This window comes from Ursus americanus, chromosome X, assembly GCF_024610735.1.
Source record: "Ursus americanus isolate L20-20 chromosome X, mUrsAme1.1.p, whole genome shotgun sequence".
NCBI lineage: Eukaryota > Metazoa > Chordata > Mammalia > Carnivora > Ursidae > Ursus > Ursus americanus.
Window position 1 is genome coordinate 5205983 of NC_142164.1, and position 12529 is coordinate 5218511.

Consider the following 12529-nt stretch of genomic DNA (forward strand, 5'->3'; position numbering starts at 1 on the left):
TCAAAAAGCCAAAAAATATAGCACTACTTAATATTTTAGTTTAGTAAAATTTTATTGCAAAAGGTTTTAGCCCTGATAATGGTCACGATTAAACTGACTTAGACATACTGATTTCTTTTTTATGTGTAATGAATATTATATATGACACTTTTATAGTGAGTCTTTTATAACAGTACTTAATGTTTTCAATTTTTGATAGCTGGATGTAAGAATTCCACTAATACAGAATTTTATGTAAAAAGAACCAATATAATGCAGATTTAGCTATTTTAATTTTCTTGTATACTTTTATCAAAATATTTTCTTGCAACTGTGAAGGTTTCAATTCTCAAAATGGCAGAGTAGCTGTCTCTAGCAAAGGATTAAGTACAACCATAAAATGATGAGTTGCAGGTCCTACAGAACCGCTGTCGTAAATGACTCTCGTTACAGTAAATGTTCCGCAGCTTTTATAAACTGCAGGAATTCTGCACTTTCCTCACTGTAAGCTGCTGTGGGAGAATATTGGTTTCAACCAAATGCCAAGTGGTTTTATCAAAATCTACGTGTGTGTATGCAAACGATCTCCGTCTTCTCATGCCTCACACAATCATCTCCTTAGGTAATCTGGCTCTGACTGACTCTCTTGTGGGGAAATTAATGTTTGCATTCTGATTTTTCAGAGTGACTTTTCGTTCACAAACCCATAGATAGAAGGCTTCTTAAAGATCTCCCAGACCAAACCTCTCTTCCAAAAGTGGAAACTGAAGTCCAGAGAGAAGATTACGTGGCCATAGTGCCAACTGGTCAGGTCAGGTCAGACCCTGGGCCTCGGTTTTCCCATCCATAAAACGAGGGGCTCGAACTACAGGGGGCCTTCCAACTCTGGCACAGACATAAGCCTAGCAAAGATATCTTCCTCTAAATGAGTGCTTCTCAACCTTTGTTTCCATCATCACCACCTTTCCCCTGGCCACTGGGGGAGCTATTTGAGATATTTTTTTTCACACACCTCCACCAAAATAGAAAGACCAAAAATATACTCAGCATTTCTTCATGTCCTGTGGCCTAGAGGGTCACGCATCATTGCAATGTCTGACGTTTTTATTTTACCCCCCCAAACTGATTTTTGCCCCCATGGGGGGATGGCATCTCCCCAAATGAAAATGCATTTTCTAAATGGCTTAGACCAAAAGTGATTTGCGGGTACACATGAACAGGACTTTGGAAGGTAGAGTGATGTTGGTGGTTAATCCTATGTACGTATCTCTGTGGCTCTGATTTTTCTCAGTTCTTCCAAATCTCTCCTACAGGGTGCCTCACTCCATGAGCCCACGGACCAGCTTGTCAAGGGGACGTTTATGTGCTCCCTTGCCCCGATCTCGAAGGGTCAACTCCAGAGCCCTTCTGTGGTGCTGCAGAGTGGAGGACATGCAGAGCAAACCACTGGCCTCCAAGCCAGCAGCACTGCCTTCCAAATCTCTGGCCACGCATGCGATGCTCACGGGCACAGTCTCCCCAGCATCTCCAGTGGAGCAGGCACCAGCCTGCCCCATCATTTTTGTCGGGGGGAGCAGGGGACAATAGCTTTCGAAGGACAGCTCCCACCACAGGAAGGTTAGCCGCAGACAGTACCTGAGCAATTTGGACCATGGTGGGAAAAGGACAGCAAGGGAAGCAGCAGACGCAGTTGAGGGTGACACCGGTCATAGTGCAAGGGCTGCTGTGGTATGCTAGTACAGCCCCGCCACTGTCCAACGCCGTGGGCCAGCTAAGTCCCAGACGTACACACTGCCGTGATGGAGGATGCTGGGTTTTCTTTTTTTAACATAATGGAGTTGAACTGATACCTCTAACTGTGCTGGGGTTCAGTCAAAGGTGAGGACCCTGAATTGAGGCACTGCTCTTCTCTGGGGGCAGTGGGGAGTGTTAATACCCATACCTGGCTCCCTGTCTCAGATTCCACCTGTCTGGGGTGAGGCCTGGGCATCGGGTTTATTTTAAAGCAGCTCCCCGAGTAACTGCAACATGTGGTTGAGACCCTGTTAGGAGGAACAATCAAGACCACTCAACGTGCTGAGCTCATCGTTGGTCTAGGTGGCCAAGACCGTTGGAGGCTGCAGGGCCGTGCATCTGCGGAACCTTGGATGACAGAATGTCCTTTCTCTGTGTAGGGTCCTAGCCTCGCTGTGGGCCTCACTTGGAAACATGTAATCAGTGCAGCATGGAGCTGTGTTTTTTCCATGTACGTGGGTTTCCCAAAGCCATTTTTTGAGGCCACTTGACCAGCTCTCAACAACCTTCTCTCTGCCCACACCAGTCCTGATTTACTGGAACCAGTGGGAGCTCCCACTTTCTCCAGGGCAGTTTCAAAAGTCATCTCAAATTCACTCAAAAGCCAACAATAGTACATGGCATTCGGAAGTTAGGGCAAGGGGAAGAAGAGTGAGAACATGAACGAGGGCAGGGTAACACACTGCCAAGAACTTGGGAATGCTGGTGTAAGGAACGAAGCAGCCCCGAGCGGCCTACGGCAGCATAGCGGGGAGGAGGTTGGGCCCACTCACAAAGGGACTTCTTAGTTTGATCCCTTCCTGAGAGGAAAGCCACGCGAGGGAAACACCTACCAGTGCGTCAGCTTTGTGCTTCAGCTTCTTAGCTTCCTGCATGTAATAATCAGCATTGTGAACCCTAAAGAGACAAAACGGGCTCTTTCAGCAACCAAAGTTTCGTCGTTTCACTGAAAGACTGAAGAGCCACAATGCTTTTGCTCTAAATCCATTCCAATACAATGCTTTCGAAAGGGCAGGTGAACGCTACCGTTCTAGAATAACCAACCTTGCTATGAGCCCGGAAGTGCAATGTGAAGTGTGTCATGGCCCATTGGGATCAATAACCCAACCCCTCCATTGTCCAAACATTCCATGGACCCCAACGGACCTAGCTGCTGCTAGCATACTGTTCAACTGGAGGACGCGGATAAGAAAGGGGCCAAAGCAACCTAGAATTAAGCACCTGTCTTTGGAAATGGTACCAGAGTTCCATGATTAAATGAGCCAAAGACATTTCTCGGTGCAGACAGGGGGTGCGTGGGGAAGAGGGGCTGCCACCGAGGTCTTACTTTGGGTGGCATGTGCATGGTGCTAGAAAAGCCATCCTGCCTGCACCCACCCCCATGTACCGCTCCCACACTATGTCCATGATGATCTGGGGACAACATACGAGTCGTCAAAAGTGAGCTTGGGTCTCCGGACATTGGTGGTGCTGCTGGACAGAAGGGGCAGGGCCGCCCAGGATGCCATCTCCAGGTGACTGCTGTCCATGAGGCCAGTAGTGATGGTAGAGGTGATGGTGGAGATGGTTGTGGTAGTGGTTGTGGTAGTGGCTGTGGCAGTGGCGGTCGCGGTGGCCGTGACAGTGGCAGTGACAATGGCAGTAGCAGTGACAGTGGCAGTGGCAATAGCCGTGTTGGTAACCGTGACGGTGGCAGAGGCTGTCTTTTTTGGAGTGTCTCCATCCTGGGAAAAAGGACAAAGAGCTGCCGTAAGGTCTGGCCTCTTAGAATGTCTTTTCATACATACTTTGAAGGTCGAGCACAGTAGGAAACAAGGTAAGAGAAAGAAAACAATGCACACAGCTTGAGAAAAACAGATGACCCTGGGTAGATCACCAGGGTCTTTGTTCTATGATGATACCACCCACCGAGCTAGTCAGGGGCTGTGATTACATGAGCTCCATTATCCCATCAAGACAGCCACCCGCAGATCCATGCAGATCTCCTTGGAGATGTGGGTGGGGAGAGGAGGAAGGGGGAAGGGAGAGAAAGAGAGCGGAGGAAGGGGAATGAAGACCGAGCAAGGGAGCAAGGGTGACCGTTGCGGGGGGGAGGGAGAGAGAGGGAGAACGAGAAAGAGAGGTGACCCTGATATGTATATTTCTGATAAGGGAACAGCCCAGAAACTTTCACTAGGGTAAATAAGGTACTCCAGTCACTCTGCAAACTACCATCACCCAGTGCAGCGAGCCAGGCCTCACACCCTGGGGCCAAGGCTGAAGCTACCTTTTGTTCCTTGAGGCCTCGACTGGTGCCTGGCTAAGTGAACGTCAGGCGAATGCTCCTCATTTTGAGGACTTGGGGTGGTGAAAGCTCATTTTGACCAGATCAAAAACCAAACGGACAAGAGACTTCTGGGTTTCACTCTGAACTGTCATTGCCATGGAAAGAGTGGAATCCAGCTGAAGAAAGTAGGTGGCAAGATTTGTACTTCTGTGATGGTGTGTGCCATGAGACCGCGGTAGACTCTGCCCCCCCCCCAACCTGGCAGCGGTGGCATGCTCCTGACTTCTACCTCTGACCACGCTTGCCACGGCACCTCCTCCCGCTGCTCGCCTGAGCCGGTATCTCTCTAAGGTTGGATCTCCCAAGGGTCGTTCCTCAGGTCTCCTCTTTCCTGATCTGTATGTGTTGGGGCAGATTTGACAATACACGGATCATTGCCAAATGGAAACCTCAATCTTACCCTCTCTCTAAAGCTCCAGACGTGCGGTGGTCACCTGTGGAGCATTACCACCAAGATGGCCCATGAGTCCCTCAAATTGCCCTGAAACCAAACCGATAACCAAATCAGTTCCCTCTGTTAATGGTGGGACGGCTGTCCCTGTCCCCAAGGCTGGATTTCTCCATGGCAGCAAGGGCACTATGGTCATCCCAGGGCTGGGAGCATGGGCACCGGCGTACCCCCACCTTGCCTTCTATCTGAGCTGCTCTGCTTTACACGTTGACGTGCTGTAAATTCTCTCATTTCAAAATGATAATGATCCTAAAACTCTTTTGAAAAGAGCTTCAAAATAAAGTGAATTTCACTGCTCTATTTCATCTTTAATTTCTTCCTCTCCATTACCCTTATCCAATCCATTACAAAGTCCTATTCATTGCATCTCCCCACCATTTCTCAAATCTGTCCCTTCTTCCCATCAGCCTCCCGGCTGGACCCCCGACCTCAGAGCCAGCTTTTCCAGGCCATTCTCAACCTGCTGCCGGCCAGCCAGAGCTTCTTACAGAGACCTCCACGCATCTCACTGCCTTGCATCCAAATGCCAACCCAAGGCTGAGCCCCTTGCTGGCCGGTGAAGTCCCTCCTGATCTGGCTTCAGCTTTCCACTTGAGCTCCCGCTACTCATTCTCGCGGACCTTCCCCCAGCCTGAACATATCCTGCCTTCTTCACTTTCCTGCTTTGGTTCACGTGGAGTCTTAGAGTTGAAAGAACCTTCCCTTCATTACTTTTCCTTTTTCACCTTGTGATAATTTGCTCTACTTTTTAATTTTAAAAAATTGTGGTAAAATACATACGACTGGCTTCTTTCACTCAGCATCAAGTCCTCAAGGCTCATTCACATTGTAGCACATGTCAGAATGTCCTTCCTTTTTAAGGCTGATGAATATTCCATTGTATGGACAGATTACATTTTGTTTAAGCACCTCCCTTCATTTCTAAAGTGTCCTCACCTATTAAGGCCCTGCTCAACGAGTACCTCCTCCTCCAGGAAAACTGCCTTATGTCTACCCCAGAAGTGCTTTAATCCTCCTTGGTCCCTTCAGAGATCTGAAGTCTGTCTCAATCCCTCTCTATGACACTGATCACCAGCCATTTTATATTGTCGTTCTTTGAGCACATGCCTCATTGCTTACCTGACACTGAGAGCTCTCTGAACATTGGCGCCATCTCTGATTCTGACATCGCTACCCCACCCCAGCCCCTGCCCCACAGCCTCATGCTCCCAGTAATTTGCTGACTGCGTGCACTCATACCTGCCTTAGTCAAAACAGTCAGTTTAAAAATAGAGGCCAAATGTGAACAATTCTTACGTCCATGCAAGTCTGTCTTTCCCACTTGATCCTGGATCTTGTGATTATCAAAACTTCTTACCACCAAGAGCTCACTGAGAGAACCGTGGTGAGAGGCTACCCATCTAACAATTGTTAGGATGCACAGGGAGAAAATAGTTGACAAATCATCATGGATTTTATTCGACCCAAACACATAAAAACATCGAAGCCTTCTAAAACTCCTAAGCCAGCTCCATGTTTCTACTGCCAAAGCCAGATGGCCCACACCAAACCGTGGAGTCAGCCCAAGACGGACCCACTCGTCTCTGCGGTCAAGCTACGTGACAAGGACTCTGAAGCACCTCAAGAATGTACTCGTCTTCCAGCTTTCAAGCCATTTATGAAAAGAAGGGGCAATGGGTAGTCAGTCATGGGAGCCTCTCACGGGAGACTCCAGTGATTTCCTTAAGGAGGACACTCCGTTTCTAGGTGCAGATGGAACCATACTTATCAGGCTTGCCTAGCAGCTTTTAGCTCTTGTAGAAATGACTTCGCAGATTCTTGTAAGCATTACCACGGTCATGATCACAACTGTATTAGGCACCCAATTCTTTGTGCCAACATACAACAAGGCAGTATACAAAGAGAATTGCCTAGGTCTGGCGTACGCCCTCCCAAAGCTCCCAACAGAAAAGAGCACCAGTTGGAGTTTACCATATTAATTACATTCAGTATGAAAAATGGGATTGATAGTATAATTACTGTTTAGAATAGATGGTTTAATTTCTAACAAGGTCAGCATTTTTAAATGTGAAAGCAAATGTGTGGGCGCATGCGTGCGCGCACACACAATTTCATATGGAAAATGACTATTTTACAATAGCACAATTTCTCTCTACCAGCGATGAAATTCGCCTAGATCCGCATGCCATGCCAGTCATCTCGGATGATGGGGGACTCCACGTTGGAGTCCTTCAAGCTCAGAGGCCTTGTGGCTTCCCATGGAGTGGTAAATGGGCACATTTGGTTCACGGCCCACCAGGCTGGCATCAAGATATTTGAAAGCTCATTGATTTTCCCATATTTGCTCTTTTACATTACACTTAAAGGAGACCAGATGCATATGGACGCTACATCTGAATATACATGCATTTACATGGAAAAGCAGGTGCATTTGTCATTAATATTCACTGGGGACACTTTGCTTGTGGCTTCTGTGCTTCAGGTACCTATACCCGAGACAGCTGGAAAGACCGCACGGATGCGAAAAGTGATACAAAATCTCAATTTTCTACGCTAACGGAGCAGCGGTGCTGAAAATGCAAAGGGCTGGATAATCCTTTAGTTGAGCTTAGAACCACAATTGTGTGGTTTTTAGCAACAGATTCACTTTTTAAATTCCATCCTTTTGAGTCACTATTTTAAACACTATTTCACACCTGCTAAGCCGGGTGGTGGGAAGATACAACTGGGAGTTCCAGCCCCAATCTGGTGACTTTCGGCAATCCCACCCCATCCATTGGTTCTTTCATTCATTCAATGATCATTGCCTATGCCACATGCCCAATCAGTATTTTGTGTGTCCCCACCGCTAAGATACGAAAGTATTGGACCGAAGGAGGTCCAAAGCCCTGAGTCTTTGCATAATAATCTGTTTGGAGAAGTAAGACTGGAATGAAAAATTCATCCTACATTAGAACGATCACAGTTTGAAATAATGGAGAGTTTGCATATTTCTGTACACTGTTCTCTCTGCCTCTTCCTCCCATCCCCCCACGGTCACATCCGGTTAGACAAGCTGGGTCAACTTGTTTCTACCTGATGTTTATAATATTTCTTCCGAGATGCTTACATTTACAGATATCCCTTTGAAAGTAGCACAGAATTTTCCTTCACTCCTCTTGGGTTTGGTAGAGGTGATCTGTCCAATCATAGGGACGTTTTTGTCTTGACCAAAGGGGCCATTGCTGCCACTGATGTTTCTGCGGCGTGGAGGGTCCTCCGGCAGTGGGGAAAGTGGAGGAGGAAACAGCTTCTCTTCTTTCCTTCGATTTGCTCTCCTGGATGAACTGTTTCTGTGTAAACAAGACACAGAGGGTGTCACAAAGTTTTGTCTCTCTCTCGTGATTTTTCCCATGATGTGGGTACTTTCAACTTAAGTACTATTTTAGTTGATTGTCCTATGACTATGGGGAAGAGTATAGATAAAAATGCACGTAGACACAGATATCTATAGAGAGATACAGCTATAAATAAATGCAAATATATGTATCCAAGAATAAACACATGTCTTTGAAGCAGAACTCCGTGATAAATGTAACTGTGTAATGGAGAGTGCTACAGTGTGATATTTGCAACCTTTTAAGAGTCCTCTTAATTAGATTTTTATAGAAAATCCAAGGCAGACTTTAATCCCGTCATTTTTTTGGGGTGGTTCCTACTTATTTTGCCCTAGGACTTAACTGCATAATCCCACAATAAATGGTACAATAAACAATTAGAAGAGAGATATTTTCTTAAGAAATATTATGCTTGTACATTACTTAGCTATCAATAACCCACTAAATACTGTTGTGACACATTGTGAGCCTAGGCATAAGGAGCCCCTGACCTTACGCTGTTATACTGGAGTACTGCCGTGCTCCACTTCATGAAACCCATTTGAAAACTATTTTGTCATATCGCCACAAGACATCTGTAGTCCTAGAAGTACTCCCATGCTTTCAGACTGATTTATCTGCCTATTAAATGGGCACCATCAAAGAGACAGAGACTTCAAATAAAACAGAACAACTAAAACCTTATGCTAGCTGCTTAACTTGGTAATTGGGTCATGGATTTTCATTTTAGTTACTGTCTTAGCCTAATCAATGAAGATTACTTGAATTTTAATCTTTTCTTAGACAACTAATATTGCACTGTGCAGCCATTTACTTTCCATGATTATTGACTACAATTTTCAATAGCAAATTAAGTCAACAAGAATTTATGTTTTCCTCTTGGTCAATTTCAGTCAGTGTCTAGCAATATGGATTTACAATATCTCAAGGCAACAAATCAAAGATGAACAAGCATTCAAGGGGTCTGACTTCCTGAGATGGTAGAAGTCAATGCAGTCTCCTTGTTGCCCTTCCACCGTGCTGCCGAAATTTGCCAATTGTAACAGTATTTGCCATCTTCTCCATCTTCTGTTTTATAAATGTGGCCCTGTGTCAAGTTTTGTCAAGCAGCAAAATATTTAAAAACAGCAACTGTTTCTGCCATTACCTTAATTCGTTAAGATTAATCAAAAAGTATTTGCCAGTGGATTTTAAAACTTGCTTTGACATGTAGAACCACGTTAAGATAGCTGTGATACCCGATAAAAGAATGGCGAACAGCCGGATTAAGACTCATGTGCACAAGGAAGCCCCATGAACACCAGCCCCCACTAAGTATGATCGTTACGGAGGCCTCGGACTTCTGGGGATTTGTATAGAGGGCTGTCAAGTATTGCTGGCGCGTCAATGGGTGGTGAATGGTTCATTAGCTCCAGCCACTCCTCTGCTACTTGAGCTGCATCTGATTTGCCACTGGCCACTACCGTCATGCTTGGCCTTCCCATCTGCCACTGTACACAGAATACTGCACACAGTCCAGCACACTCTGTACAGTGGGCACCGGTCACCTGGCCCCCTTTCCATCTGTTTGGTAGTGAGTTAAAACCATGGGGCCTTTAATAACTTCCTTGGTGAAGGATACCCAGAGAGCATTTTCTGGAAATCACTCTATCACCATTATGGCTTCTTCTTATGAGAACAGGTTTTGCCACTTTGGGCGCCTCTTGTAGGTCAGAGGGGGACGGCAGACAAGAGAAGTATGTCACCACCATGACCCAATGCTTCAGAGGCCCTGTTGATAGTTCAAGCTCCCAAGGAGGTGTGTATGTTGGGGGGAGGGGTGGGACTCAGCGGGGCCCTCCTGTTGGATGATGGAGAACTGCGGCTGTCATAGTCTGACGTGGCAGTCTTTGCGGGGTTTAGAACATTCATTTAGAAAAGTGAATATTGTCTCCTACAAATTTCCAAGGATTTGGTTTGGAGGGTCAACAAGGCACAAAGGAGCAGATGGAACCTGAGGAGAGGGTTCCCAGGAGAAGAGCCCTGAGACGCCAGCCCTCGCTTCATTCTCTCTCTTGGCTCCAGAGATTTTTCCACAGACCTGAGTTTGTTGATGAGCCTAAGAATCTGCTCCAGGCCCTTCCTGAATGTTAAAGGTTCCTAGGTCAACACTGCTTTCCTAACGACTACAAAAGCAGAAAGACTGTAAAGACCATGAGTTAGCAACACCATTCGATGAAGAACAAACTCAAATTATTAGACATTTACTTAAGACTTGGTTGCGTCTCTTCCATGAGATGGGAGAAGTGGCGGGTCACTGGGTTGCTTAGGGAGACAAGCATCAGAGACTGATGGTTGTGGCAATGCCTCCTGCCTTTTCCTTGTGTCTTCGGGTGGCCTGAATGGGTCAAAGCCTGGAAACTGGGGAGCTACGGCCACCACAGCCATGCCATTTCAGTCCATCCTCCAGGGGTGGAGGAGGGCCGTGGAAGGGCCATGCTTGATCACTGGGGAAGGAGCATGCTTCCCCACAGGCCTGGCTCACTCAGGGGTGAAGAGGTCAGCTTGCCCCATTGGAAGGGTGGCTACTTCTGAGAACTCCCGTATGTGAAGGGATGTTTCAGAGCAAAGTTATACCAGGAATACAGACACACTGTACACAGAGCCACGGATCCTCAGGCAGAGGGGCAGCTCCGGGGCCCCCATCTCCTTATTATACCAAGTGGATATAGTGGTAATTGGTCTTTTCCTACCTTTCATCTCAAAACAATAAGGATCGAAACAATTGTAAGCGGAAAACTTACATCCGACATCTTATCTGTGGCAGACTGATAGCATATCACTGATGTTAAACAGTAATCTGCGAAATCAATTGTTAGCAGCAGTTAGCCAGATTGCTCCTCTGCTCTGGGCTGCTAACAGGCTCCAAAACTGCTCTTTGATGGAAGTAATCTCTAATGTTGATGAATTTATGGCAATAATTATCCAGACACAATGGTTCCAGTAGCTGACAAGACTGATAGTTAAGTGATATTTCTAAAATGCAAGGACTTGGTCACAACGCTTGGTAGCAACAGAACCCAGGACTTCTCCAGGGAAGGCTGGGGTCATCTGAGTGAGGAGGGGACAGGGAGGCCTCCCGCCTGACTCTGGCACTTTATGCAAAGAGGGAGAAGCAGAAGAGGTGCCAGGTGGTTGGAACTAACAGATGGGTCCCCGGCCAGCTTTTCCTGACACACACGGTCCCGGGGGAGGGCAGCTCCCAGATGTCTCCTCTCTCTGGCCTCCTCAAATGTGTCACTCCCTTGGCCTCTCAGGAGGTCAGGATGGACCGAGTAGTCCTCAAGCTCTGTATTCAGGTCACAGAATGGCACCAAAGAGGAAGCAGCAGCTGGGTCACCGTGCAAAGGCTGCTTTCATCACCACCAAAACCGGAAGTTGCCCAGAAGCAGGTGATCTGGGTGCTGTCCCGTTTTAATTCATTCACTCCTTTTACTCTCCCCTTCATGCTAAAAGGTCACTTTGGCCGAGTTTGGTCCTCTGCATGAGTGGGAGTAAAGAAAGATTGCTATAAAGTTCACGGACACATGCAAAATCTGCATTCCACCCTCCATCTCACCCTTGTGAGACCAGCTGTCAGGACTGCCAGGCAACTTCTGGTTCCTTACCTACCATTCCTCTGAAGCAGGACCCCCCGCCCCCAAAAGGCTTCCTTTGAGATTTCTGAGCGGTCCGAACAACCGAGGTGTCATACAAAGACAGGGCAAACTCACTCTTTAGCGTTGGGAGGCTTGTGGGGTGGGGCTGGTGAGATGCAGGGGGGCAGCAGGCAGATAGTGGCGGCCTCCTCTAGGCGTTGCTTCTTCTCCGGGATTTTCTCTGCGGTCTCTGTTGGCTTTAACAGGAAGAAAAATACAGAGCTTGAAATACACGGCACATGCAGACATGGAAAAACCATGGGCAAGGTAGACAGTTTGCTTCTATTTTAACTTCTAGATTACCTAGGGGAGTTAAATGCACACCTTTGTTCAGACAGAAAAGCAATCAGCCAAGAAGCTAGCATTTGAGCGAGTTGAGCTGCGCTGTGAACCTCTGATTAAAGATAGGGTAGTGCAGGAATCTCCTGCCAAAAGTAAAGAGAATCTATCATTTTCAGATCCTTCTTCCATCAACAATGCCCCCACCAATGAGTAGTGGAGAAACTAACACTGCAACTCCAACACGGCACGACGCCGTGCAAACAGCACGGGGCTCGTGGGTTACATAGAAAGGTCACTTACACAACCCACAACACGCAAGGCAATAAACCCGGTGTAAGACATGCCTTTGCGTGTGCTGGTTCTGAAGGTACGCTCTTGGCCCTGGTTGTGCCGCTGTCATCTCGAAGGGTGGGGAAACAGTGAGCGGGCAAGAGCCCCAGACTTCCTATGGCAGCCATTAAGTAATATTACTCAAACATCACAAGGAGATGATGTTACTCTAAAAACCCGCCCTGAGATCTGGAGATACAACAGAACGAGCCTAAGGTATTTGAAATGGAAGAGGTCATTCTGGGTTTCCCCTTCTGACGACAGTTTTCTGTTTTTTTAAGTAATCGCTACATCCAACATGGAGCTTGAACTC

At 47.0% G+C, this 12529-nt stretch overlaps 1 protein-coding gene across 5 annotated transcripts in view; it reads right to left on the reverse strand.

Annotated features, from left to right (window-relative positions):
- Window positions 1–12529, reverse strand: part of AFF2 (ALF transcription elongation factor 2) — a 453109-nt gene that overhangs the window by 22311 nt on the left and 418269 nt on the right. For all 5 annotated transcript variants that reach the window (XM_087859684.1, XM_087859681.1, XM_087859683.1 and 2 more), the window contains 4 exons: window positions 11680–11801; window positions 7660–7882; window positions 3202–3497; window positions 2607–2670 (listed from right to left, as the gene is read on the reverse strand). In XM_087859684.1, the coding sequence (XP_087715810.1) occupies window positions 2607–2670; window positions 3202–3497; window positions 7660–7882; window positions 11680–11801 (705 nt within the window). The remainder of the gene's footprint in view (window positions 1–2606; window positions 2671–3201; window positions 3498–7659; window positions 7883–11679; window positions 11802–12529) is intronic.